Source organism: Coffea eugenioides, chromosome 2, assembly GCF_003713205.1.
Source record: "Coffea eugenioides isolate CCC68of chromosome 2, Ceug_1.0, whole genome shotgun sequence".
Lineage (NCBI taxonomy): Eukaryota > Viridiplantae > Streptophyta > Magnoliopsida > Gentianales > Rubiaceae > Coffea > Coffea eugenioides.
The window spans coordinates 13,560,122-13,587,186 of record NC_040036.1 but is presented as its reverse complement, the minus strand read 5'-3'; the positions used below and the strand labels follow the sequence as shown (position 1 = coordinate 13,587,186).

The following is a 27,065-nucleotide window of genomic DNA, read 5'->3' as shown; positions in this document are numbered from 1 at the left end:
CTCACTTGCTAAATATAGCACATACTCATTCAAAATATGCAATTATAGAATATATACACATATATATGTCTGGTTCTTTATATATTCCCTCCGTCCCACTTTGATAGTCCTGTTTCTTTTTTCACACAGTTTAAGAAAAAATAGTTAACTATGTTGGAAAAGTAAATTTAGATTGCTATTTTCCTAAAATACCCTCACATTAAATATGGTACAACTTTATGGAAACTTGAATTAATGGTAAAAAAAGAATCAACTATCATTAAATGGGGTAGGTTTATAGTAACAACTACTTACATTGAATAAGGGTATTTTAGAAAAATTAAAATACAACTACATTCTTCAATTGGAAAGTGTACTACAATTTGGGACAGATGAAAAAGGAATACAGGACTATCAAAGTGGGACGGAGGAAGTATATAATAGATAATAGATATAAAATGCTTAAAATAAAGGGATATACATTAATTTTTTTTTTTTGAGGAAACACATTAAATTCAAGTTGAGCATGATTTTAAAAGACAAATAAGAGGTCAAAGTATTTGCCCTCTCATTCATAATTCATTAACTCCCTTCTTTATTTAGTTTAGAATAATTTACACATTTACCCATGTACCATGATATCAATTTTTTGAGATCACACATTTAATCATGAAACAATGAAGATATTTTTTGGATTAATATTGTGGAACTTTGACTCAAACTAAGAATAAAAGGTCGTGTGATTATCATCTAATTTAGAAAATGAGCTGATTCAGGAATCATCATTTTATCCGTAATGTGCATAGTTTTTCTTACTCATCACTTAGGCTCCATCTTGTGTGTTTTGATAGTAAATTATTTGAGATAATTTTGTGAAAACTACTGTAGCACTATTTTGATATGATATATGTGAGATAAAAAAGTGATTGAAAAATGTGTTGATGATGCAACAAGTCAGTGTGTGTAAATAAGGTAGAAATAATGTGTAATGCAAACACAATATTACGCTATTTTATTCCTTTTTGGTCAATATTTTTAGATGCTAAAATTAGACTCCACATTGTATTTCTATAACTGAGAAATTGGAATATGAAGTAACTACCATAGAAGACTTGTCATGGCATAAAATTATAAGAATAAGAATTTTTCCTTGTCGATAAAGAAACAAGATTAAAAAATTTAAGATCTTGGAAGTTGCTAATACACCGTATTTTGAAGGATAAATTTTGTCTTTAAACTTTTAACATTCAAACAGAGGGCAGCTTGGAGTGAAATCACGGTGTATTTTGATGGAAATCACTTGAAAAAAAATATGAAAATCACTTACTATAGGACCTAAAGTGCCAAAGTTTTTCTTGAGTGGGGCAAAGTCCAACTGCGGGTCATGTTCAGGGAGCTTAGAGTAATTAATCTTTTCCTTTCTAGCGATAGTCAAAACTCAAAAGCCTTTTCGGTGAGTAGTTACGCTTGCTCCACGTGAGATGAGATTTGTAGTTTCTCGTGAAACCTCTTGCTTTTTCATGATTTTTTAACTAAAAGAAGTTTCTTCGTGGGAAAACCAAAAAGATCAACCTCACTTCCACTCCTTCCTCCCTTCCTTCCTTCCTCCTTGCCAGTTCCCAAAACAGTCTCACAAAAGAAAACGGAAGAAGCGGAGGATGCAGCTTCTACTAGCTCCTCAGTCCTATTCTCTACTCAACCGTAGACCAAATGTAGGCTTTATTTAGACAATTTGTCAATCACAAATTGAACAAATCCTCCATTTTCATTAAAACCTCAACAACGGTAATGTCAGCAGCAATTTCAGTCTCTTTTCTCACCACGCCATCACTCCAGCAAAGACCCTTTTCCCTTCTTCCACCCTGCAATCTAAGCAGCCCATTTTCAGTTCGGTTCCGCACCTCCAATGGTCGCCACTTGATCCCACCTCGAGCCTCCAATGACAATAATGAACCCCAGCAGCTCACTGAGACCACGGTTTCAGCTGTACCCTCAAACTCGTCGACCATGATCACTGTGCAAAACGAGGATAGTTTGGATTCAACCCTTTTCTTGATCAGAGCCCGGAACAGGATTGGACTTCTCCAGGTCATTACTCGGGCCTTCAAAATCCTTGGCCTCACAATTGAAAGAGCCACTGTTGAATTGGAAGGAGAGTACTTTGTTAAGAGTTTTTTTGTGACTGATTCTGATGGGAAGAAGGTTGAAGATACTGAGAGCTTGGAGAGGATTAAGGAGGCATTAGTGGACGCTATTGACGGTGATGGCAGCGTGAGTGGGAGTGGTGGAGTGGGGTTGGTGAGTGGAAGAGGGGTGGTGGTGAGGAAAGCTGGGCTGGGGATGGAATCTGGGGAGAGGAAAGCCAAGGTGGAGAAAATGTTTGGGTTCATGGATGCGTTTCTAAAGAATGATTCATTTAGTTTACAGAAAGATATTCTTGATCATGTTGAGTATACTGTGGCCAGGTCAAGGTTTATTTTTGATGATTTTGAGGCTTATCAGGTAGCGCTCCTCCCTCCCCTTCCTGTGGTTCTATTAGAGTTTTCATTGGTTGGTGGTCGATGCCACAAATATAATGCACAGTGCCCTGATAGATGGAGAATTGGGATGCACAATGAAGGCGTCTTAAGTGTCTTCTTTCCGTAATATATGAATTTGTTGCAAGTCTAGTAGAAGTTCATGCTCAAATGAATGATCTTTGTGTAATTTCACAAATTTTTGAATCCTAAAAGTTTGAAGCATAACCTGTTGGTGATGGAAAGATTGTTTATCATTATGAACGCTAATACTCTTAGGTACTGGTTGGAATGTTGGATTCTATTCTTTGGCCTTACTGGTGGTCCTGTGCATTGAAGTTCAGATCCTTGTTGAATTACCATCTCATAAAATCAGTTAAATGGTTGGAAAGGAGATGATTTACCTATCTAAGCACACAACTCTACAGTTAGTAGCGACATGAATTCTATTTTTTCATTAACATATGCCATGCGAGTCTACTGAACAAAAAAAAAAAAAAATTCCAGGTTCTGCATATAAATTTTTATATTTGCTTAGGGTTATATGCAGCCTTCTTGTCAGGAGCGGAGTTTAGACTCAATACTCCTCTTATATCAACGAAGAAGACCAAGAAAATATCATTCTAGTTTGACTTGATGTAATGCACCATCACCAAGTTTGCACATTTAAAGAGCAATTAAAGCTGTTTGATTCTTGAGTTCTCATATTACATTTCATGACCATTCATTTTGTACTGGTATCCGCAGGGATTGTCTTACAGTGTAAGAGATCGACTAATTGAACGGTGGCATGACACTCACCGATATTTTAAGAAAAAGGATCCCAAGCGCCTTTACTTTCTTTCACTTGAGTTTCTTATGGGTACATTCTGTTTTTAAGTTGTGCCCTGCGATGGTTGATTTCTTCATGTGCTTTAGTAATTAGCTAGTGCTACATGTGCCACATCTTCTCTTGAGCCTATCATACATGCCACAAGTTTCGTGCTTTTTTAAAACTGGGAGATGGAATAACAGACTTTTCTTCACTAGTTGCTGCAATGATTGTAGAATGTATCTTTCAGTAAAAGTATTAGTAAAGCCTAAAGGCCATGCAATAGGAAAGCAAATGACACACACAAACACACTCTCTCTCTCTCACACACACACATGCAGGCACACACACATACACCTACACCGACACCCGCATGCTCACAAGCACACCCACACCCACACCCACACCCACATACCCACTCACCTTGACACTGGCATGCTTACGTAGCTGTAAGATTTTTGTTCTTTTGACTGACAATTGCTTCTTTGATTATCAGGCCGATCATTATCAAATAGTGTCATAAACCTCGGTATCCGTGACCAATATGCTGATGCTTTGAACCAGCTTGGTTTTGAGTTTGAAGTTGTGGCAGAGCAGGTTTGCTTGTTTCATTGTCTGTTCATCATTTTAGTCCATTATCTAAGTACAAAATGTACTAGATGTCTTACTTTGTAAAAATGAAAAGAAGATAAAGATGGTTGCTCAAAAAATTTTAGGCATTTTTGGTTGGGAAGATTGTTTTGGCAATTGTTTATGATGAAAAGAATGTACTCAAATTGCATTTTAACCCTTGATTCCTGCATTTGGAGTAAATTGTTTCTATGTGGTCCTTGTCTCTACTTTCTCTTGTGCTTATTCTTAACTTTCATTTGAGGCTTTTCTTGTTTCCTTCTCCCCAAAGGAAGCAGATGCAGCTCTTGGCAACGGTGGCCTAGCTCGCCTTTGTGCTTGCCAAATGGATTCTTTAGCAACTCTAGATTATCCAGCATGGGGGTATGATTTTCATGATTATGTCATCTTTAAAATTAATTATCATTTTTTTCAATGTCAACCTCCAAATCCCTTTCGAGTACCTTTAATTTTAGAACTGCTTTTTAACTCAAGGCAAATTGGTTAGCTTCTTGATGGAAATCATAACCTTAGAAACAGCCTCTCTGCTTGTTAGGGAAAAGCTGGAGATACCCTAATCCATTCCAGATCTCTAGGTGATCAGGACCTTGTTCAGGATTTGCCTTTTGAGAGGCACTGTGAGACTGTCAAACAGAGCAGAGCCTTCATGGCAGCCTGTTTTCTGGTTAGGAGGTTGTCAGAGCCCACAATCTATTTTTATATCTTCTAATTTCTCTTGAGAAGTAAAACTATATATGCGGGAACATCCAGTATAGTAATAAAGCTCATGATATAGCAGAAACGGTTTTAGTAGTGATTAAATTGATCTGGAACTATCTCCACTAGTTGTTGGAGGGGTAATGTGGATTGCAATGAGGAAGGATAAAAAATGTTCAAGATAATTTAATAGACAATGATGCAAATATATATAATATATATATTTTTGTTAAGCAAAAGATAAGCCTGCAGTGGCACCCTTCTTCCAGAATTTTTCATTGATATCCTTTTTTCTGACTAGGTACATAACCACATATTTGCATACATGAAACTTAACAAATTTTATATATTTCTTTTCGTTGTAATCTCCAGTTATGGGCTACGCTATCAGTATGGTTTGTTTCGACAGATCATATTGGATGGGTTCCAGCTTGAAGAACCTGATTATTGGTTGAACTTTGGGAACCCCTGGGAAATAGAGAGGGTTCATGTATCATATCCTGTGAAGGTTTGAAATTACTAACATTGCCAGATCTTTTAAGTTGGTTTCTTGGTTGCTGGTCATATTATCTATCCTTGTCTAAAATGTCTGCGTCTGTTCTTTTGCTGGCGATACTCTTCAATAACAAGTTCTATGGAACAGTTGAAGAGGAAGGTATTCAGGGACAGACAATTAAAGTTTGGATACCTGGAGAAACAGTAAGCTGATGATTCCATTATTACATTCAAGATTACAGTACGTCTTTGATGTACATATTAGTTTTGGTTGGGTCTTTTCTCATTAGAAAGCTCTAGTGTTGCATAATGCTGAATAGAAGTAACTTTTTCAAGTTGTTTTTTTTGTGTCGCTTAATTTTTACTATCTCACTAGGTTGAGGCTGTTGCTTATGACAATCCCATACCTGGTTATGGAACGCGGAATGCTATAAACCTCCGATTATGGGCTGCTAAACCAAGTGATCAATATGACATGGTAGTGTATTTTGTTCCCTTGTAAGATGTTACAACTATGTAACCTTTTACATCTCAGGATCCCTGAAAACAGATTTTTATGTTTGAACACTATCAGAATTTTAGATTCTCATAATTCAATGGGTTAGTGTGTTTCCTAACCTTCACCTTGTTTTCTGCTCTGAACTTAGTATTTTCAGGAGTCTTATAACACTGGTGACTATATTAATGCAATTATGGACAGACAAAAGGCTGAAACAATAAGCAATGTACTCTATCCAGATGACCGTTCCTATCAGGTACATCCTATGTTTTACTGTATTTGGGAATCAATTCATTGTATTGGTGCTAAAAATTATTGTGACTATCATTCAACGTAAATCTAAACTGCTTTTAAGGACAGGATAGATTGAATGACTGCTTTGCTTTGTTAGTGTGATGACTTGTACTTATGATACCTTACTACTAATTTCCTGATAGTCATCGTTACCTGATCTATGAGAACATAATTTTAGCTGGCAACCCACATTGTCCTCAAAAGCATATACATGGCTATTAGCTGCGAACAAACTTTGATTTGGGTTGGAGCTTCTATCATGGGTTGACATTATGCAATTGAAATTTTAAATGCTTTATATTAATTGTTGCTTATCTATTGATAGGTGGGACCTTGGATGAAGTCATCATTTCTCGTGTGCAAGTTTGTGTAGATGCCTCTTTTAATGCATGAAAGGTTCTCACTACTTGTTTGCTTGGCTTGGCTTATACCTTCACTTGTAATCATGCTACTGTGCAGTCGCATATTTTTGGTGGTGCACCTGCTTATCTTATGCCATCACCTAGCTTTTTCTCTTTTTCTTGTATGTGGCTGGTATCTTTTATCATCATCAGGGTCTTTGAAACTATATTTGGTTATCATCTACAAATTGTTGGAAACATAATCCTATGTGTCTTTAAGCTCAAATATAATCTCTCTCTCTCTCTCTCTCTCTCTCTCTCTTTTAAGCTCAAACATAATCCTCTTTATCATAATTGTCATACTTCAGGGGAAGGAACTACGATTGAAGCAACATTATTTCTTTGTCTCAGCATCACTACAAGATATCATTCGGAGGTTTAGAGATGATCACAATAACTTTGATGAGTTTCCTGAAAAGGTTGTACTTACCTGGTGGTGTTTAAATAAAAAACATAAATAAATGAACAGTTTTCCCCAACACCATGCTCCCTCACCACCCTCCCTCCCCCCCCCCCCCCCCAAAAAAAAAGAAAAAGAAAATAACGTAAGTGCTTATAAGATAGGCTCTGGATCATCAATTAAACTGCCAAAGGCTGATCACATTTAGCACTTTCAGCCAATGATATATACACACAAAACATACTCGTGAACATGCTCATAGACTAGAAGGGAAAAAAGAAAAGGCTTTGATAAAATGTAGTATCTGTAATCTCTTCTGTGATTAGGATCTTTTCTTTTCTCTAATATACTTAGCCTATTCTCTGGAATTTTCGCTCAGGTTGCTCTTCAGATAAATGATACCCATCCATCGCTTGCAATAGCTGAGGTCATGAGAGTGCTTGTAGATGAAGAGCACTTGGATTGGAGTAGAGCATGGGATATCACAAGTAGAGTTTTCTCCTTTACTACCCATACCGTACATGCTGAAGCACTAGAGAAAATTCCTGTTGATCTTCTAGGAAATCTTCTTCCAAGGCATTTACAAGTAAGTTGTCTTTCACAGAACTCACATACTATGCACCTTCAGCTACTTGTGCTCTGGGCATAATTAAATTTTAACGTTACATGCAAAGGTGAAACCTTTAAATTGCATCAATGACTTTATTTTATTGTGTTTTTTCCCTTCCAAATTCTTGAATCATGTCCTTGATGACAAGATTTGTTGATCAACCATAAGCTTGTTTTCTTTTGTTCTTTTGGGAAATTTTCAACAGTGGGGTGAAAGTGTGAAAGGAGCAATAAGGATAATATGTCAAATGTCATTCAAACTCAAGCACATTATACTTTGTGACTTATTGACTCCAAATTTCACCAGATATTATTTATCTTTTTGGTGCAGATCATATATGAAATAAACTACAAGTTCATGGAAGAGTTGAAAAGTATGATTGGCCAAGATTATGATCGCCTTTCTCGGATGTCTATCGTTGAAGAAGGTGCAGTGAAGGTACTAAAGAAAATCTCCAATTCTATTGGATGTTTGCAATAATTGCCTGTTGCTTTCTTGGTTCCAAATTGAAATTCCTCTTTGTTTTTCCTTTTCTTTTGGTTAAGCTATTATCAAAAAAGTTCCGTATACTAATCTGTCTGGTTATTTAAAGTTTCTACATGACCATCTAGCTTCCCGTTTCTTCTTGTGGACTTCCGAAACACTTAAAAGACTTAAAGTTGGATTGCTTCAAATAAAGTTCAATTGACTGAGTAAATCAAACGTGCAAACTGAGGTGGAGGAAATTATACGTTATAAACACAAAAATGAAATACCCCTTGTGCAAGTTGCTTGATAATTGCTGATTTTATGAATTTTTAGCCTAGTTATACAGAATCCTTTTACTAGGACCTTGCATTCACTGCATCCAGCAGATTGTTTGCTCATCTTTTGCGAAGCACTTCTTGTAGGCTTGTTATTGATGTTTATCTACACTTCCCTTTTGACTCCCTCCACTCTTTGTGTTTTCTCTTCTACATTTGGTCTGATGCTTGTTTTCAGGTTATGTATTTTGGACCATATGTGGATTAGTCTTTAGCCGAATAATTTGGAGAAGAGAAAAGCATGAATTTTTAGTCTTTATCTTGAAGGCTTTCTCTTTGGTTTGCCAGTATTTGCTTGATTTTACCTGACAAATTATGGTGCAGGAACTTATTCATGATAATCTTCTTTGAGTTGACAGAGCATTCGAATGGCAAACTTATCAATTGTTTGTTGTCAAATTGTGAATGGCGTCTCCAAAGTACATCTTGATTTACTTAAAGAGAGGGTATTCAAGGTAATTTTGAACAAATTAATTTGTCAAGTAGCATATCTTTCATTTTGTACCTCCTCAGATGCATAGGAGTTAGTGCTTGATGAGATTCTCAAGTTCTCTTAAGACAGCTGCTGCTTCAGCAGTATTTAAATTACCAGATGTTGTTAAGCTGAAATTTGAGTTAGGCCTCTTTTTGCCCATATTTTATCCACCATCCTCATTATATTGGCGAAACAAAGCTTTTAGAATGAAGTGCTTGGTGGACAAGAACACACTAGCAGTAAGATTTTTATGATCACACAAAGTATATCTTTTTTCCATACAAAATAAATCATAAGAAGTTGAAATATTATCAGTCAACCTAAAGCTCATGACTGGAAAACAAATTCAATCCACCTTAATAGGCATAATGAAATTACAGGACAGAAGATTGAAGTGTGATTGATTTCATGATTCTGTTTCCCATCTTTCTGGAGAAATGGAAAGGATTGACAATGAATGATTGCCAGAATGGAAATTGGATATTCCCCATGGGAGCATTCAGTAAAATGATGAGGGTCCTGTAGAAGAAACTTGCATATACTGTTTCTGTGCTCCTCAAATTTATCAAAAAAATCGTCCAACGCAGAGAGTACACTGTCATATTTAACTTCCACAGTTTTCTATTTTACCTTTGTACATTTCGTAGAACGATGTGCAAGCCATTTTATCTTGATCTTTAGTTTGGTATTTATTTTTACAAGCTGAGTGATAGGCTTAATAAGTAGTAGTCAGTCTCTCTCTTTATAGTTAAATAGTTTGCAAATTGGCCAAAACCACCGAGCACATTTGAGCCACATGGCAAGTCTACGAAATATTGTTCTGTCTCAAAATCCTGGTCGCATTCACTAAAAAATTTTACTGGTAGACATGTCTTAGTGCTTCAATCCAGTACATTTTCATCATTAATCCTGATTGTCTAAGACTTTGGTCTTAATTATTGGAGCAAGATTTGTATCAATTTGATTTGCACGACAAGATAGAAGTTTCTTTTTTGTTTGTTATACACCTACTGTTCTGTTTCTTTTAATGTCAAGGATTGCTTTAGAAGCCATATGTAGGAAACAGAAAACTAATATATGTTATAACATCTTGCAGGATTTTTACGAGTTATGGCCTCAGAAGTTCCAGTACAAGACAAATGGAGTTACCCAGGTAAACAAAATAAAATTGTTTTCCCCTAATGTATACCTCTCTTGAAGTTGTGGTTTCTCACCAAGAACTCAGACAAGATGATTTGTATTACTTTCTCAATCTGTGATTTCTTAGTCATTTTGGAAAGGAATTTGTTGTGTAGTATTGTCAAAACACATTGATATTTGCATTGTTTTAAAACTTCTAATATGTGATTATACAAGGCATAGTAGTTTGTCCTCGTAGTAAATGTTCTAACTTCTGTACATTGTTTATCAGCGCCGATGGGTAGTGGTGAGCAATCCAAATTTGTCTTCACTTATCTCAAAATGGCTTGGAACAGAATCCTGGATACGCAATGTTGATCTCTTAGCTGGCTTGCGACAACATGTTTCAGATCCTGATCTACAGCGTGAATGGAAGATGGTAAAACATTGAACTTATTTGCATTTTGTAGTGATCTAGAAAGAACTATTTATGGTGCTGCTATTGCATTTTGAGTATAATGCTGGAAATAATTTTAGTTCATTGACTTGCATAGGTGAAGAAGGTTAATAAAGCGAGGCTCGCAGAATATATTGAAACACTTAGTGGAATAAAGGTTTACTGATATCTACATTTGTTCGAAGTGTTAAGTCTCTTTGTTTTCTGACTGCCAACTTTACGCTCTTGCATTTTTCGAAAGCTTGTATTTCATGCAAAGGTTTTTTGCTGTTTTACTTTGCAGGTCAGTTTAGATGCAATGTTTGATGTTCAGATAAAACGAATTCATGAGTACAAAAGGCAACTGTTAAATATATTGGGGATCATCCATCGATACGACTGCATAAAGGTATCTAAAGCTTTTAACCATATATAGATACATTGGGCACCATGTCTTGATATGACTGCTGTTAGTTGAAAATCTTGTAGCCAATGAGCCATTTGAATCAAATGGCTCGAGAGAAGGTTATAACCATAAATAGCAGTGGTTTTAACTCTGTTCTACTTGTTAGGATATTTTGCGTTAATTATGTTATGTGAAGCAACAGAACTAGATAGTTTACTTCAGGGGTAAGCAGACTTCAGTCCTGACTATTAAACAGTTATTTTGTCCTAATTAGTTCTAGAGTTCTCTGATGTTTAAGATCATGGAAAGGATTCTGCTCCTCTTGCACAAAGTGCCTTATGTCCTTTTGAGTAGCGGAACCTGATTAGACTTGGATGTGTCATAGATGGATTGTATTAATCTTATACTACAAAATGCGACTACTAGTTATTTCTGTATTTCATGTTCAACCAGCAGAAAGATGCCCATAAGATTTTATGCAGCTCTTTGTCATCTTGAAACTGGTTTTTACTTTACCTTTAATCTAATGTATTCGGCTTCTTTCCCCAAAAGTTCTTTTATTAGAAGGGAGTTGAAAGCTCCTAAGTTTGAACATGGTTTAGGTGATGGTTCCCCTGTGTCCCTTTCTTGTAGGTGTAGTATAGGTGATTAACATCATTACTTTGTCGATGTTTTACATCATTACGAAGGTTAATCTTTATCTTCAAAGAATAATAAAGGATGACTAGAGATGTTTCAGTTTTGAAAGTAGATGCATAGTTTTATTCCTTAGTCTAATGAACTTCTAGATCCTGAGGGATGATATACTAGTCTGGGTAATATTTTCTTTTTCTTTTTTCTTTCTCCCAATTTCTGATAGAATATGGAGACAAGTGACAGAAGGAAGGTTGTACCTCGTGTCTGCATAATAGGAGGGAAAGCTGCTCCTGGCTACGATATTGCAAAGAAGATTATCAAACTTTGTCATGTGGTAGCAGAGAAAATTAACAATGATGCTGACATTGGGGATCTCCTGAAATTGGTAGAGCAAAAAACTCATTTCTTTGCCCGTGCTCTTATTCTTAGTCTGTCAGATAAAAACTATTAAGAATGAGTGAAAATGATGCATAAAAACCTACTATAGTTTTTACTGGGTTGGTAGTGGGAGGGCTGGGACCATGTAACTAGCCTACTGTGATTTCTTTTCACTAATTGCGGAACATATAAAGACATTATTCTTTATTATTATTTTTTTAAAATTCTCTTCAGTCTACATGAACTAGCTAGAGTTATTGGCTCATTCATTAGTACAACAGGTTTTTATACCCGATTATAATGTCTCTGTGGCTGAACTGGTTATTCCAGGAAGTGACCTCTCGCAGCACTTAAGGTATGTCTTTTCTCCTGTCTATGTTGATCATTCGTTGCCTTTAATCTTTTTCGTTAATTTATTGTGGTTGACTGCTATTGATATATCATGTTTTCTATTCAAATCAAACTTTTGCATGGGAAGCTGCATACCTAAATTGATCCTTTTCTGGCCATTATATTCAGTTTCTTCTTGTTACAAGCATTCAAGGTATGTAAATGACTTAGAAAAAGTGTGATCTATCCTTTCTATGACTGTGGATAAGGGCTTTGAGCAACTAGTAGTATATCCAATTCCTTTAGGATTATCATGGCATCAAAGCATTAATTGCCCATAAGGTCATTCAGAACAATGTAAAACCCAAGAAATTTAACCAGAGCCATAAAGTTTCAAACCTAAACCGTCATACTAGTTCTTGACAAATTTTTAGAGCTTGTTGATGTCAACTGATGATCAAGACCCCGGGATGACTTTATGTGGCTGTCCATACTGGGAATTTAGGTGTGCTTGGATAAAGATTATATGTAATGTTTGTACTTTTAGCTTGATGAACAAAGTCCTGAACTGCAGCTTGCCAACTAAATGCGGTGTATTTAGGATGATTCACTATGGTTTTTTGGATGTTATGCTACTTTCTGTGTCTATAATTTGTTCTATATTTTTGAAGTACGGCTGGACATGAGGCATCTGGAACTGGGAGCATGAAATTTTTGATGAATGGTTGTTTGCTGCTAGCTACTGCTGATGGGGCAATAGTTGAAATAATGGAGGAAGTAGGAGCAGATAACATGGTAATTACCATTAAAATGATTGATCTGCTTTAAAAAGATTTTCTTTTGATAGTTTTGCATGGTGAAAGGCAATTTTCATTTGAAGTTTGCTCAAGAGTGAATGCCTTAGCAAAAATGCATGCATACTGAAGATTCTGACAGCTTTTGACATGTGGTGAAAACTCCATAAAGAAAATGCTAGGATGGAAAGCAGTTGTTTTTGATGTGCTAGTGAAAAGTTATAAAATGAGAAAAGAAAATTCCATGTGAATTGAGTTACTTTTTTTGCTCATTTTATGCTTAGGTTTTATGAAGGTTTAAAACCTTGTCCAACTGTAGCATCCAAAAGCTTCTTAATGCATTCAGAATGATTTCTTCCATTAGGATGTAAGTTATGATGCTCTGAAGAGCAGGCTTTATAAAAGAACAAAGGTCTAGATACCTTCGTTTTTTTCCTTTGTTTTGCAATTTGTTGTTCTTTTAGAAGTGCAAGAAAATGGTAATTTGTTTGTCCTTGGATTGTTTGTGTTTGTATGTGCGCATGTGTGTATGCCTTTTCTTTTAATTTGATATGACGCGTATACATTGTTGCAATGCACTTGCATGGTGGTTTGTCAACTGAATTTAGTCAACATGTTGAGCATTTAAACCAGTATTTTGTGACATGGCACCTATTTATATCGATTGTAACAATAGTAACAGTTCTGTTGCCACTGTATGGCCATAGCAAGTAATGGATCTCTATTAAGCTGATGAGCTGTTATGCTGAAAGCTACTAAAATACAATCTGAGAATGTGCTAGCAGGAAGAATGCAACTTTGACTTGATATCCAAAGATGTGTTGTTAATGCATAAGCATATGGAGTTTGACCTTATTGGGTTTGCAGTTCTTTGGATATGTGTTTATGCAAATTTACTTTGACTGGTGTGCTCTAGCTTTAAGGCATCCTCACCATTGAATTATTGGTTGTCTTGCCATTTACTCTTGCTTATATGATGAATTCACTCCTCAAAATTTGGCAGTTCTTATTTGGTGCAAAAGTGAATGAAGTTCCAGCATTGCGTGAGAAGGGAGCTTCACTCAAAGCACCCCTTCAGTTTTTGAGAGTTGTAAGGTAAAGAGTCATTAAGCAATCTCACTGTTCTCATCAATGATTGCTCTGTTGTTGTAGTTCTGTGTTTTGCTTTCCTTCCTGCTGAGTTCTGACATATGTATGGTTAGAACCTTTGGCTCCAACTAGAGGGGAAAACCATAAATTCCTATAGCGCATCTGAAAAATTATGCATATTTGTAAACTTCCATGTAAGAGGTTGGCTGCAAATCCTAATATTCACCCTCTTTGTGAATTATATCTTCTGTGCCTTGCCGTCCCAATATGTGCTTGTGCAATGACTATTCAAACTCATCATTAAACTTCTTTTTACTGAATCAGTGTGTCCATGATTTGCAGAATGGTCCGAGATGGTTATTTTGGCTTCAAAGACTATTTCAAGTCATTATGCGACACTTTGGAGGATGGGAAAGATTTTTATCTCCTGGGATATGATTTTGCTAGTTATTTAGAGGCTCAGGTAGTGTTCTGGCCCTGGGCAATTGTTTTGCTTCCTTAAAATTGTGGTAGGACTAAATCAACATGATATTGTTGCAGGCTGCTGCTGATAGAACATTTGTTGATCCAGAGAAGTGGATTCATATGAGCATCCTGAGTACGGCTGGCTCTGGAAAGTTCAGCAGTGACAAAACAATAGAAGAATACGCAAAGCATACCTGGGGAATTGAACCTTGTAAATGCCCTTTTTGATGCAAAACATTGAGAGTTCCAATAGCAGCAATAATGTATCTAGAGAGCCGTCCTGAATTGATAGGCAGAAGCAGCCTGTTTGCATGGGCAAAGTACTACCTTGTCTTTCCTGTCATGATCTATGCTCTCTAAAGTACAATCAGTGGCAAGGGTGTGTGATCACATCACCACAATGCTTCTTCTCAGTTGCTTTAGACACTGGAAATTTATTCATTCCCTGGTAGAAGCTGCAGAAATGGTTGCATCAGCATCAGAAAGGCAATAAAGTGCGTCCTCTCTTACATCAAGATAAATTCATCGCTGAAGTTAGAAGCTGCAATAAATGGTTTCGTCCATGATGTGGAATGCAACTTGTATCTCTCATTCTGTCTCAATAGATTTTATGATACTATACATGGAACCCCAATAGATGATAATGTCAAAAGACGTCCCCCTGATTGAGCAAGGTCTCGGTTAGCTTGGGTAACAGATGGGGGTAAGGCCTGCAGCTCCTTAACTTTGGCAGGTACTCCCTCCGTCCCATTGAAAGTGTCATACTTTCTATTTTAAGATATCCCAAAATATTTGTCACTTGTTAAAAATAGTAAAGACTTTTCATTCAATTTCACTCTTTTACCCTTTTGGTCCCCACAATAATCAAGTTAAGTGTGCCCTTTGAGCCCACTTGTTCAGTATTCATGTGTTTGAAAAGTTCATATGAATACGTGCGTGGAGTGAAAAATCATAAGGAACTTGGTTGAGACCTCAGCGTGCAAAGCACGCACAAGATATATGCAAACAAAACAAAAGTTGTGGTTCTACCCTCCAGTAGTTGTTTAGGCTTTTAATTTGAATTGGGATCAATACCTGAACCTATTGCATTTACACGAAGAGCTTTGGCGAGGGACAAAACGGTAAGCAACTCACTTATGCAGGAACTATTCATAAAAAGCACAGTTTTCAAAAGCACATGAAGAGCTTTGGCGAGGGACAAAACGGTAAGCAACTCACCTATGCAGGAACTATTCATAAAAAGCACAGTTTTCTAAGGGGGACGAAATTTTTGGGACGGAGGGAGTACTAGATATTTTTGGGACGGAGGGAGTACTAGATAGTAGCAAACACCAACTCAATGCAGTTTCGCAATAGCCTTGTCAAGGACCTCCAGGTTACTAATAGGCAGATAGATATCTATAGATTTGAGTGGGTTTGCTACTTTATTGTTTCTGCAGAATTTGTTGTTTCTACTTTATAGCTACTAATTTTCTTCCCATTCTTATTGACCTTGGACCTGAAAATGTACAATTTCGATGGGGAAAGGAAGTTTATAAATTTCTAACAACGTTCTAACTCTGCCAGGGTTTCAAATGAAAAAGAAAGGGGGAATAAAAGCAGATATAAATGAAGAAATGAATTTTCCTCTAAAACTGTTAAAGAAAAGAAACAGTAGCTTTCAGATTTACCAAAACAAGGGGCCCAAAAAAAAAAAATGAAGAAGAAGGAGAAGGGGGAATTAGCGTGCATTTTGGGCATTTGAAGATCAACAAGATGTCCAATATTTAGAGAGAAATGCCAAAAATGGAATTATGCTCCCAGATATATTTTAATACGCTTCGGCTTAGCTTCATAAATTTTGTTCTTTTCTTTCATATTTTATCTCTAAATAACCCGACTCGTTGTAATGTAACGGTTGAAAGTAGTAGTTAGTTTAGTTAGGGAGGGGTCATCTGACAAGTGACGATCAAATCTTTCCTCGTACGACTCAAACTTCTAAAGAGCAAAAGCTGAAAGCGGTAGTAGGATTGGAATGTCGATTCTCTTAGCTTTGTTTGTGGCTACGTTCACGCCTCTTGTCTCATTCCTCGAATCAACGACGGCTTTGACTTCTCAAGTCAGCACTCGGACTGCTTTGTCCGGAGACTCGCCGACGACATGCGACTCTCTATTACGCGAAGTCAAGGAAGCCCAGTTTAAGCTCGCTCAATTAGGTCACTTCTTTAAACTCTATTCATCACCAGACGGTATTCCGAAGAATTTGAATTTAGTCATTTTAGATTTTATGTATTTGCTAAATGAACCAATCTTAGGATGTGTTAATAAGATTTTAATCCTGTGAATTTCTCTCCTTTCTTCTGAAATATGTGGCTCGAACAATTTTAACCATTGTTTCTGTCAGGAGGAACATGATAAATAAGATTATTATGTGGGTGGGATAGATTTTTGCATTTTGTCTCTAGTACTAGTACTCTTATTGACTGACAGCGACGCAGTCATTGGACAGAGAATCTTGACAATGTGGTAGTATCAATGCAGAGTCTGCACTTGTGAAAAGCTCCCAGGATTTGAATGCTAAAGGTCTACATGCCAGAGAATGTGAGAAGAAAATTGAGGACTTGAACCTTGAGATAGATCTTCTAAAGACTGCTTTAAAAAGCTTTGAGGTTGGTCCTCTATTACAAGCTTGACAAGTTGCTGCACTCGGTGTTTTTTGAACGGACAAGTGTGCTTTTGCTAGTAATCAACAAATTAGTTGGTCTCAGACAAAAATCATTTAGTTCTTTATATGGAACAACACTTCCCCCCCCCCCCCAACCAATGTATTAGCAGAAATTTGTGTTTGAGGGAGAGACCTGTCATAGGGAATGATGAGGTAGTTGACAGCAACTATGGTCTTTTTTTTCTGCCTGCGCATTTTCCGTTGTTTTTTACAGGTTAATTTTCTTGTTCTGAGCACAGTTCTTGTTAGCTGTTCATCCATTTGGTAGTACGATGTTGATATGGTTAATATGCATCTAGTCATTGTACGTTGTTAAACTGCACATGATTGTCAAGACTGAGATAATGATTTGTGGCAGAAGAAAATAGAAACTGTTCTTAGCCTTTTAAATGAAACGTTGAATAAAATGGGAAAAGTACTTGCTGAAAGATGATGATAAATACATGATTAGATATCTGATTTGATTGCAGGATGTTTCCTCACATGCAAAGGAAAAGCTTTCTGCTCTTGAAGGAGAGGTATGGAATTTTAAATCCACTTATGTTTTCCAAATAAGTAATTTGTTCAATTGTTGAACATATATAAAGAGTAGAATTGGTGATTTTGCAGCTTCAACTTCTTTGGTCTGTCTCAAGGAGAAACAATTTTGAGATCCACACGCTTGAGCATAGAGTACATGATGCTGAAAAGAGATTAAATGCAGTTACATCAAAAGCGGAAAAGGTCAGTGGTATGTAATGTCATTGATGATCTAGTTACTTACTGAAGATTTACTGTGGGAACTACTCTAGGAATTACCTAAATAATGCCTATTTTCTTCGAAACTTGTGAGTTTGTTATGTTTATTGTCTAGAAGACAGAAAACATCTGGCGTCAAAAATATTACTTCGAGTTCCATCTGAAAATAATGTATTTATAGTCTGCATACATACTCTGTATCTTTCCTTCTCAAACTGTTCTTTTTTGGCACCATAAAATTCATTTTGTTGTAAGTTTGTAATAACACGAAGGGCCTCCTCTCTAGTTGTGGTGGCTCGTTATTAGGTGTAGAAGTTTAGGATCTATAAGGTAAGAGAAAGAAAGTAGTAGTAGAGAAGTTGCTCGATATGAATATCAAGTAAAGCCTGATTGTGGCAGAGAACTTTTATTCATAGATCTGATGCTCATTACTGATAGCTATCTCTCTGGTCTGTTAGGGGAAAAAGATATGTCTTATTAACTAAATTAAACTTTAAAACTTTTGTCTTTAATTTTCCCTGTGGAAATGTAACAACATCCTTCAAAGAGATAAGATGGGACTACAGCAGTAAAATGAAAAAGTTGTGCATGGTTTGTCTTTGGTTGCTGGTATTTTCATGTCTTTCTTGAGAGGAAGAATGATGAGTAATCTTTTGTTTTGGTTGTATTCATACTGGAAAAAAATTTCGTCTTCTTATTGAGATATCTGTGGAGTATGCAGCTGGTCCTTTTCTGTTTGGTAAAGTTTTGTTTCTTGCATGTTTTAGTGGAGTGTGGCATTATCAGCTATGACTTATATGGTGGTATCATCTAAAGGATATGCCAGTTCTTAGAGGATTGTTTGTTGAAATATTAGAGTGAAAAGGGAACAACATCTAACTATGAGAAAAATGTAGTTCCGAACTTGGATTATCCCATGTTTTGTATTTGATGATAATGTTTATGTTGCTCAGCATCAGTTTCATTTAATCAGAAGTGTAAATAACTAACTCTCAACTTTTTTTTTGTGCGTACAGATGGCTGATATTGTATCTGAACAGTGGATTCAAATTCAGCAACTTGAACAAGCTGTTCAAATGATACAGGTGTCTCTCACTGCAGTTCAAGTTTTGTACCCATGTTGACAAATTACTCAACTCATATTTGACTTGTTTCAAACTTTTATATTCAGGTGAGGGCATTGAAGGTTAGAAGGCAGCTGAGGACCGCAAGATGTCCATTTGTGAAGGTTGCGATTCTATATTTTACACCTTGCTCTGATTTATTACTAGTGAATAATGTACTATCAAACCAGCGAATGTTGGCAAGATCTCTTATTCATGATTTTCTTGCATACTTTGAACAATACAAGAACCTAATGACCTTTACTGTTGTAGTTTGTGAGAAGTTTATTCTTGCATACTTTGAACAATACAAGAACCTAATGACCTTTACTGTTGTAGTTTGTGAGAAGTTTATTTGCTGAACGCCTTGAAATGCTAAAGGGGATTCTAGACCCATATATAGCCACAGGAAGGTCCGTTTTGGAGAGGTCTCCACATCATCTGCAGAGAACCTTTTCAACAGTAGAATATTGCCATCACTGGGTATGCTCTGCCTCCTTCTTCCCTCTAGATTTTTTGAGGTAAAACTTTAAGTAATTTTCAAATTAATGAAGAATTATAATTTTTATGAGATAATTTGTCACTTTGCATTTTCTAAGAAACTAGTTCTTCCTCTATTTTTCCGTCTCCTGTTTCATATACTGATTGCTGATCCCCCCCCCCCCTCCTATCTGGTTCTTTTGTTTTCTTTTCCCTTTCTTTTTAGATCTGATTTTGGATGGTGGTTACCAATGAAGTATCAATCAACCATAAAGAAAATTCTTTTCCTGCGAACTTGCAAGTCAGGCCAATAATGTTGGATCTTTGCTTTTGTTTTGCCTCTTAGTATTGGGGTACTGATAGTAATGGATGGTTTGGCACCTTGAGACACAGTTTTTGCTCTCTTGATATCACTCATCGTAAATTATTTTTCTTTTGATCCTGTTTTGGACAAAGCCTGCTTTCTTGCTCAAGTATACATGGTGAACTTGCTGTGACTTGGACTTGGAGTACTATCAAAATGAATTGTGTTAAAAACCATTACAATCGACATTTCCTCACAAGATTTCGTTTGTTCTCTTTGATTGATCTAAGTGGCTTGAAATCAACTGAATTGGCTGGTTCTCAAGCTGATTTTCTGCTTGTACTCTTTTCACGTCCACTTCCTATACACGAACAGTGGCATATTTTGGACAGACTAATGGCTTAATTTCTTGCAGTAGACTGACTGGGAGGGATTTTTGGATGATCTTAACACGTGTATTATTTAGTTACAAGGTTGTATCAAGCAGTCAATGTTGAGGAATGAGTTTACTGCAGTTCTTGCTAACGACGAAGTGGTGTTTTTTCTGGTAGTTCATTTTACTTCTATGTTTTCAAGCTTGATGATGCGTTGTAGACATGTAATTTGTTAATCTACTCATCTGAAACAATGCAGGCTTCAGCATTGGTCACCTTTCCAATATTAAGCACTGCATGTTATTTTCATCACGTTTTATATAAGTTGGGATGAATCTCTTCTATTGAACAAGTTGGCATGCTCTTCAGTCTTGAAGGGAGCTGGCACGCTCTTCATCAAAATCTCTACTCAAGAAAGTTTAATACTCCTGATACAGTTGCAGACAGAAAGGGTTGTGATAGCTACTGCATCAACACAAGAGTTGGAACGATTATAACTTCCCTTTCTATGCTTCAGCTAAATGGTTGGAACAATCATATGTTTCCTCACTGTAATGCCACCCTCTTTTCAGGGGTGCATCAAGTCAATTCCACTAATGTTTAACAAAGTGACTTCTTAGATTTGGTATGTCTGCGAAGTTTTTCATTCGTTAGGCATCAGAGTCAAAGATCCACTTGGAAGAAATGTGGAAGTGTCAAATGTTATTCTGGTTTTTGTGGCCATTGTCTTGTTTCTGCTAGCATTTACTTTAATGTCGCGTGGAGATTAAAGATTGTTGCTTTTGTAAAATCAAGGAACGAGGAAATGTGGGCATGAATAGGGATTTTTGGGGCCAAGGATTGGGGATATGACGAGAACATACACATATAACTGAAGGTAAGAGCTGACAAAAAGCCACCGTGCCTATTTTGTTTTTAATTATTATCATTTTTGGCTGTGAGATTCAGAATTTAAATTCTGTCACAATTAAAAATGGGAACGACGTAAAAAAGGGTGAGAGGATAAAAAAAATTTTATAAAAAAAAATAGAAAATATGTTTGGTCTAATCCTAGTTATCAATCATATCAAGTAACATCTCTTCTGTTCGCCTTTTTATCCTTCGGACAAATGGATTCGCACGATTAACTCTATCCTTGTGACGTTTTGCACTTGAACCAGAAAGGAAGATCCAAAAAATTGGGGGAGGAAATTATGGATACTCTGATTTTCCAGACCCTTGTATGTAATTTCACTGAATCCATCTCGCTCAATCTTTCTTATTTTTCTTTTTTCTGTTTTTCCCCTCCTTTCAATCCTTTAATTTGCTGTCTTCTTCGTATAGGCCTATCAGTAACAGATGATAGAAACGATCCAGCAAACAAACGCAGAGGGGAAAATGGCGAGAGGACCCCAATGATGCCAAGAAAATGGAAGACACGACATGGGAACAAAGAATCCATGCTTTGACCCATATCATAACCAACCCTACAACCACACCACCCCTCCATTCTCAATTCTTCATAGCCACCCAAGTTCCCTGCTACATCCACTGGGACTACCCGCCAATTCTCTGCACCAAACCCTCCTCCACTTTCCCATCTCTGCATCTCAAATGGGCTATCTCTCTTTTCCTCAACAAGGTCTCCAGATTGGGTCTTCCCAGGACTTCTTGGAGGTCCAAATGCCCGTTTCAATTGCCCCCACCAATCATCCGTACTAAAGGAGTGGAGGAAGCTCAGTGGGGTGATGCTGAGAAGAGAGAATATGTGAGGAAAAGATTGAGAAGGAAACGACTTGGGAGCAATGTTCATCCCTTGATTCCAATTCTTGTACCAAATCTATTGTTGTTTGCCCTTCTGTTCTGGGATCCTGTACCAGAGTACACTTTGTAGGTAAATTTCTGTTTTATCATCATCATCATTTGTGGATATTGTGAGAGCACTAACGTACCTTTGGGTGTAATTGTGTATTTTGACTTTTATTGTCGCTAATCTATATTGAGCAGGACTTGAAATTGGGAATTGTTATTAAGCAGTAATATCTAGCTTTGCTTGTGCTGTCACTTGCAGTTGTTAGATTAATCCCTAGATAGTATTATGGAACGAAGAAATTGCAATTGCTTGATCAATTTTTTGCCAATCATCTACTTTAGTTGAATGGAAGTATTTCCTTTGGAAAATTCAGCAGGAAAATTTGTTAAACTCTGTTGAGCGTCTGCCGTTCTTCATTTTCCTTTGAAAGCTGTTTGGATATGTGCTTAGTTTCCAGAAGCTTGGGAAAGTGGGAGGAAGAGATAACTTGGGCATCCAACTCATTTAGGTATCAGTTTAAAAGAGTAACCTTTGCAATTACAGTCTATAAACTGTGGAGTGCTAGGAATGCTGTGGGGTTTTTCAAGCTAAATATATAACTGCTACTGGGATTATGAATTCCATCATTGATATGGTGTAGAATGTGGTCAGAACTTGGGACAAAATTCCAGGATGCAAGGAGAATTGTGGATTGGCACTAGGATGGGGACTCTCTCTAGATCAGTTCTGCTAGATTTTTGCATAGGCTGTGCACAGTTAGTTGTTCCCTTACGTGTAATTGTCGTTGCTTATCATCAATAAAAATCATTTTTTTGCTTGTAAAAAACGCAGTACAAGATCATAGAAAGAAATTCTCTCTATTTTTTTACTCGAACAGCGGAAGAATCAAGAAATTCTCTTGTGATTTCTCCTTCACATTCTTTGGGTTACTTCGGAATCCTATTATCTAAATAAGCGGAACTAGTCATGGTTGTGGCCAAAAGAAGGGTAAGTCGTACTTACTTAGTTTTTTTTTTTTTTTTTTTTTTTTGGACAATGAACATTTCTATAACTTAATTTATAATGGGCTAGCAGGTATAAGAAATATTCTAACACTTCTTTTAAATTTTTATTATTGCAATTTTAGTACAAAGGGAAGTTCGAACTTCCGACCTACCTCTTTAAGAGGGATTTAGTCCTTTTTTACGGTGGCTCAGTGGTTTCGTACTTAGTTTGATGGGAAAGTGTGATCTTCTTCCAGTGCGCTTGGAAAGCGAGAAACGGTCAGAAAAGAAAGGTTTTGGACCGATACTTTTTAATTTCTGTGGTTTGGGAGAAACCGTGAAAACAAAAGGGTTGGACAGATTTCGGCCATGCTTGGATTGCTTGTTTCCGTCGGAAAATATTGTTGTTTTCCGTGATCACATTTCCCTACCATCTTTTTCCCTCACATATATCAATTCACTACAGTAATTTTCCCATGAAAAATGACGAAAAATGCAATCCAAACACAACCTTCGTTTTCCTTCTAAAGCCAAAAGTGTTTTCCGCCCATTTTTGGCCGAATTTGGGTGGAAAGTTGAGAGAAAATTTTGTATAATTTTTTGAAAATACCAACTTTATCCTTGAATGACTTATGAACTAAAATTTTAATAACATCTATATCCAAAATCATCTCATTTCTTTCATAAACTCCCAAATAATATTAAAGTACCTTCACTTTTTTTTCTCATCTTTTATTTTATCTGGTAACTTAAGATTTCTCTTCTTTTCTTTTCTGTCCTCAACTCCCAAAAGACCCATTCAAGTTTCACAAACTTGTTATATAACTAAACTACTATTAGATTTTGAAATCGACAAAAAGCAAGTTTAATTTCCAAATAACCTTAATAAATACTACTATGATTAAAGTATATAGACACAATTAGTTGGATGAATTTTCTAAAGTAACTTGAACATAAGTGTAAAGTGAAACACGAGAATTGGTTCCTTGATGATATCAGACCTTTTTTGTTTTTTGGTGAAACACAAGTTTAATTTTGAATTCATAATCTCCTACTCATAATTTTTCTTTCTTTACCATCCAACCCAACCCTTCCCCTCTATCTTGCTGGTTACAAAGTCTAAAAGAAAGAAGTTTAACCTTTAAATATATGGTGGTTGAAGTGAGTCTAAAAGAAGGAATTTAACCTTTAAATATTTGGTGGTTGAAGTGAATTTTCTGTTTCCTCAAGAAAGTGCAAAAGAAAACGTGGCCAAACCAGTAATAGTGCTTAATTTTCTTTTCTTCCACTGAAAGATTTCTGGTACTGAAAACTACTCATTGACAGAGTCAAACGTCGTCTGACTCGTGGCCTTCCAGCATCTTGAGCCTTCTACTTGACGCGCCCCAAAAGTTTCTCCGTCTTTGGAACAAGGCCCCAAAAGTTTCTCAACTTGGTTAAACCGTTCCAACCAACCCTTCGTTTCTCACCACAACACATCTTGAGGAAATTGCCACATCTTTACCTATCAAGACAAGATAGTCCGGCTGTAGCGTAGGTATCAGCTGTATTCGTATTCTTGCAGAATTTGATGAACCCATTGCTCAAGCAACTATAATCTTCTTGGTTGCAGGTGCGAAAATATAAAGAAAATCCCATGATTTAGAACGATGAGAGCCAATGAGAAAACAGAAACCACCTATACCATTTTTGAGGCTACATGTTAATTTAGCCCCTCGAACAACATCTATTGTCCCCCTTAATCAATTATAAATGTCTGTGAACTAGTTGATTGAAGCGATTAACTACAAAACATACTCAAAACATACGCCTAACACCCAAAAAAATATGTAGTAGACTGTAGTATAAACATGATTCAAACACGTTTTGCCTAATTTGTATATATAGTAGTAGTCTAGACTGAAAGCTTATTGACCGAAAGTATGCAATTCTAATTACTAGTTCGTGGAAATTAAACTATGATAAGTAAATGAGACAAATGCACAATTTGAGAGGTAAAAAGCACGTCTTACATTAAAACTCTCTTGATTTGCAGTACATGCTAGATATATGATAATGACAAGTTGCCCAAGAGTTAAGAACTAAAAATGACGAGATGCATATGAAAAAATGTTGAGATTGCCTTCATGTGAGTTCTGTAATGGAAATCAAGATGCCATTGTCATGTAGGTTAAGAACACACAATTGGTCTAGGATCAAATCAACAATAGAATAAGTTTTTTTCTTAAAATTCGCAATGATAATGAGTACTTCTACTTTGGAGCGTTAGAATTTAGAGAACTACACTTAAAAATTTCTAGAATGCTGTTATACGTGTCAATAGAGACATTGCCAGATCTTTAGTAATTTTTATACAGTTAGTAGCTCATTCAGTCATAAGTATTCTACAATCTACATCCTTAAAAAAATCTGCTTCCGCGGTTTCCTTCTACAAATCGGCTCATTGTATTGCACTGCCACTATCACCTAAACGGTGACCCTCTTTGTCCATTACCTTGATTTTCCTAACAACTCGCTCCTAATCTTTCTCTTAATATCACTCTCTATATATAACACTAGTCTCCATCTCACTACTCATTCACTACCAATTCTTCATTGTTAAAAAAAGGGAGACCAACTCAATCTTTTTCCTTCTACTTCCCTCAAGTCCTATCCTTCACTGATCATCATCAACAATATACTTAGATCACGGTTCATAATATGGAAACCGTGTTGCTTTTTACCATAGCCATTGGTACTTCAACTTATCTCCTATGGTTCTATCTTCTAGCTCGAAAGCTTACCGGTCCAAAAGTTTGGCCATTTTTTGGCAGCCTTCCATTTTTATTCTTGAACCGAAGACGATTTCACGACTGGATAGCTGGAAACCTCCGGTCCACCGGCGCAGCTGCCACGTACCAAACAAGCACCATTTGTATACCATATCTGGCACGTAGACAAGGGTTCTATACGGTCACATGCCACCCTAAAAACATCGAACACATTCTCCGAACCCGGTTCGATAACTATCCCAAAGGCCCCACATGGCAAACCGCCTTCCATGATCTTCTCGGGCAAGGTATATTCAACAGCGATGGTGAAACATGGCTTATACAGAGAAAAACTGCTGCCCTCGAGTTTACAACCAGGACTCTTCGTCAAGCCATGAATAGGTGGGTGAACCGGACCATCAGAACCCGGTTGTGGGTTATTCTGGAGAAGGCTTCCAAAGAACACATTGCAGTGGACTTGCAGGACTTGCTACTACGCTTGACATTCGATAACATTTGTGGCCTTACCTTCGGTAAAGATCCCGAAACCCTCTCCCCTGAATTACCCGAAAATCCTTTCGCCATAGCCTTCGATTCAGCGACTGAAGCAACACTGCAAAGATTGCTCTACCCCGGTTTTTTATGGAGGTTGAAGAAAATCTTCGGTTTTGGAGCTGAAATGAGACTAAAGAAAAGCCTTGAGGTCGTGGAAACCTACATGACTGATGCTTTAGACGCACGTAAAGAAACTCCGTCCGATGATCTCTTATCCCGCTTCATGAAAAAGAGGGATGTCGACGGAAATCTCTTCCCAAGCTCAGTCCTCAAACGCATTGCGCTCAACTTTGTTCTTGCAGGCCGCGACACTTCCTCTGTAGCTCTCAGCTGGTTCTTCTGGCTTGTCATGAACAACCCTCGAGTTGAGCAAAAGATCGTCAACGAATTATCCACCGTTTTACAAGATTCTCGAGGCGATGACATAGAAAAGTGGATTGAAGAGCCATTGGTGTTTGATGAAGCCGACAGGTTAGTCTATCTTAAAGCTGCATTAGCTGAAACCCTCCGTTTATACCCCTCAGTGCCTGAAGACTTCAAATATGTAGTCTCCGACGATGTCTTGCCGGACGGGACGCATGTTCCGGCTGGTTCAACGGTGACTTATTCGATATACTCGATGGGAAGGATGAAGACTGTGTGGGGAGAGGACTGCATGGAGTTTAAACCGGAGAGGTGGCTCTCCACCGCTGGAGACCGGTTCGAGCAGCCTAAGGATGTTTACAAATTTGTCGCGTTCAATGGTGGACCGAGAACTTGTTTAGGCAAGGACTTGGCTTACCTCCAAATGAAGTCTGTGGCTTCAGCAGTGCTTCTTCGTTACCGGCTATCACTGGTCCCCGGTCACCGGGTTGAACAAAAGATGTCTTTGACCTTGTTCATGAAGCATGGTCTGAAAGTGTATTTGAGTCCACGTCTGCTTGCAGCTCCAGCTCCAGCATCAATGGTTGCCATGTCAGCATAAAAGGTGACAAAGTAAAATTGGGAGTTTTGAATGAGGGCAGAACTGGAATTTCACAG

The 27,065-nt window shown here is 37.1% G+C and overlaps 4 protein-coding genes across 12 annotated transcripts; all 4 read left to right on the top strand.

The window, feature by feature from the left end:
• The first annotated feature begins 1,557 nt into the window (after positions 1–1,557).
• Positions 1,558–14,703, top strand: LOC113761155 (glycogen phosphorylase 1-like). 4 transcript variants are annotated; one of them, XM_027304014.1, is made up of 22 exons: positions 1,558–2,481; positions 3,243–3,357; positions 3,803–3,903; positions 4,208–4,299; positions 5,005–5,140; positions 5,263–5,331; positions 5,504–5,605; positions 5,784–5,882; positions 6,630–6,740; positions 7,101–7,307; positions 7,662–7,769; positions 8,494–8,589; positions 9,706–9,762; positions 10,021–10,167; positions 10,283–10,342; positions 10,469–10,573; positions 11,430–11,591; positions 11,866–11,939; positions 12,586–12,709; positions 13,712–13,803; positions 14,140–14,260; positions 14,338–14,703. In XM_027304014.1, exons 1-22 carry the CDS (start codon positions 1,768–1,770, stop codon positions 14,488–14,490), a joined length of 3,045 nt encoding a protein of 1,014 aa, XP_027159815.1. In that variant the 5' UTR covers positions 1,558–1,767; the 3' UTR covers positions 14,491–14,703. The 4 variants fall into 4 exon arrangements, 3 of the variants coding, with proteins under 3 accessions (XP_027159815.1, XP_027159814.1, XP_027159817.1); XM_027304013.1 differs by having other exon boundaries at positions 5,775–5,882; XM_027304016.1 differs by lacking the exon at positions 6,630–6,740 and having other exon boundaries at positions 5,775–5,882.
• Positions 14,704–15,966: 1,263 nt separating this feature from the next.
• On the top strand, positions 15,967–20,718 carry LOC113761521. 4 transcript variants are annotated; one of them, XR_003467144.1, is made up of 9 exons: positions 15,967–16,457; positions 16,783–16,910; positions 17,437–17,484; positions 17,576–17,689; positions 18,721–18,789; positions 18,876–18,932; positions 19,147–19,290; positions 20,007–20,138; positions 20,225–20,239. XR_003467144.1 is itself a non-coding variant. In XM_027304541.1 (9 exons), the coding sequence occupies exons 1-9, from the start codon at positions 16,277–16,279 to the stop codon at positions 20,297–20,299; spliced, it is 897 nt and encodes a 298-aa protein (XP_027160342.1). In that variant the 5' UTR covers positions 15,969–16,276; the 3' UTR covers positions 20,300–20,718. The 4 variants fall into 4 exon arrangements, 2 of the variants coding, with proteins under 2 accessions (XP_027160343.1, XP_027160342.1); XR_003467143.1 differs by having other exon boundaries at positions 19,514–20,138; XM_027304541.1 differs by having other exon boundaries at positions 15,969–16,457; positions 20,058–20,138; positions 20,225–20,718.
• A 570-nt stretch (positions 20,719–21,288) lies between these two features.
• On the top strand, positions 21,289–22,590 carry LOC113761522. Of its 3 annotated transcripts, none has more exons than XM_027304544.1 (2): positions 21,289–21,838; positions 22,134–22,590. In XM_027304544.1, exon 1 carries the CDS (start codon positions 21,374–21,376, stop codon positions 21,836–21,838), a length of 465 nt encoding a protein of 154 aa, XP_027160345.1. In that variant the 5' UTR covers positions 21,289–21,373; the 3' UTR covers positions 22,134–22,590. The 3 variants fall into 3 exon arrangements, with proteins under 3 accessions (XP_027160345.1, XP_027160344.1, XP_027160346.1); XM_027304543.1 differs by having other exon boundaries at positions 22,131–22,590; XM_027304545.1 differs by lacking the exon at positions 22,134–22,590 and adding an exon at positions 21,952–22,129.
• Positions 22,591–25,440: 2,850 nt separating this feature from the next.
• Positions 25,441–27,065, top strand: LOC113764109 (cytochrome P450 86A1). Its single transcript, XM_027308171.1, has one exon. The coding sequence runs from the start codon at positions 25,441–25,443 to the stop codon at positions 27,007–27,009; it is 1,569 nt and encodes a 522-aa protein (XP_027163972.1). The 3' UTR covers positions 27,010–27,065.

Excerpts from the sequence above, each read along its gene's own strand:
- LOC113761521 (XM_027304541.1), top strand. The coding sequence starts at position 16,277 with ATGTCGATTCTCTTAGCTTTGTTTGTGGCTACGTTCACGCCTCTTGTC. Across the intron at positions 17,485-17,575 it reads TTTCTGCTCTTGAAGGAGAG|CTTCAACTTCTTTGGTCTGT; the intron begins GTATGGAATTTT and ends GTGATTTTGCAG. Across the intron at positions 19,291-20,057 it reads TAGAATATTGCCATCACTGG|TTACAAGGTTGTATCAAGCA; the intron begins GTATGCTCTGCC and ends TGTATTATTTAG.
- LOC113761155 (XM_027304013.1), top strand. The coding sequence starts at position 1,768 with ATGTCAGCAGCAATTTCAGTCTCTTTTCTCACCACGCCATCACTCCAG. Across the intron at positions 3,358-3,802 it reads TTCACTTGAGTTTCTTATGG|GCCGATCATTATCAAATAGT; the intron begins GTACATTCTGTT and ends TTTGATTATCAG. Across the intron at positions 13,804-14,139 it reads CAGTTTTTGAGAGTTGTAAG|AATGGTCCGAGATGGTTATT; the intron begins GTAAAGAGTCAT and ends CATGATTTGCAG.
- LOC113764109 (XM_027308171.1), top strand. The coding sequence starts at position 25,441 with ATGGAAACCGTGTTGCTTTTTACCATAGCCATTGGTACTTCAACTTAT.
- LOC113761522 (XM_027304544.1), top strand. The coding sequence starts at position 21,374 with ATGGAAGACACGACATGGGAACAAAGAATCCATGCTTTGACCCATATC.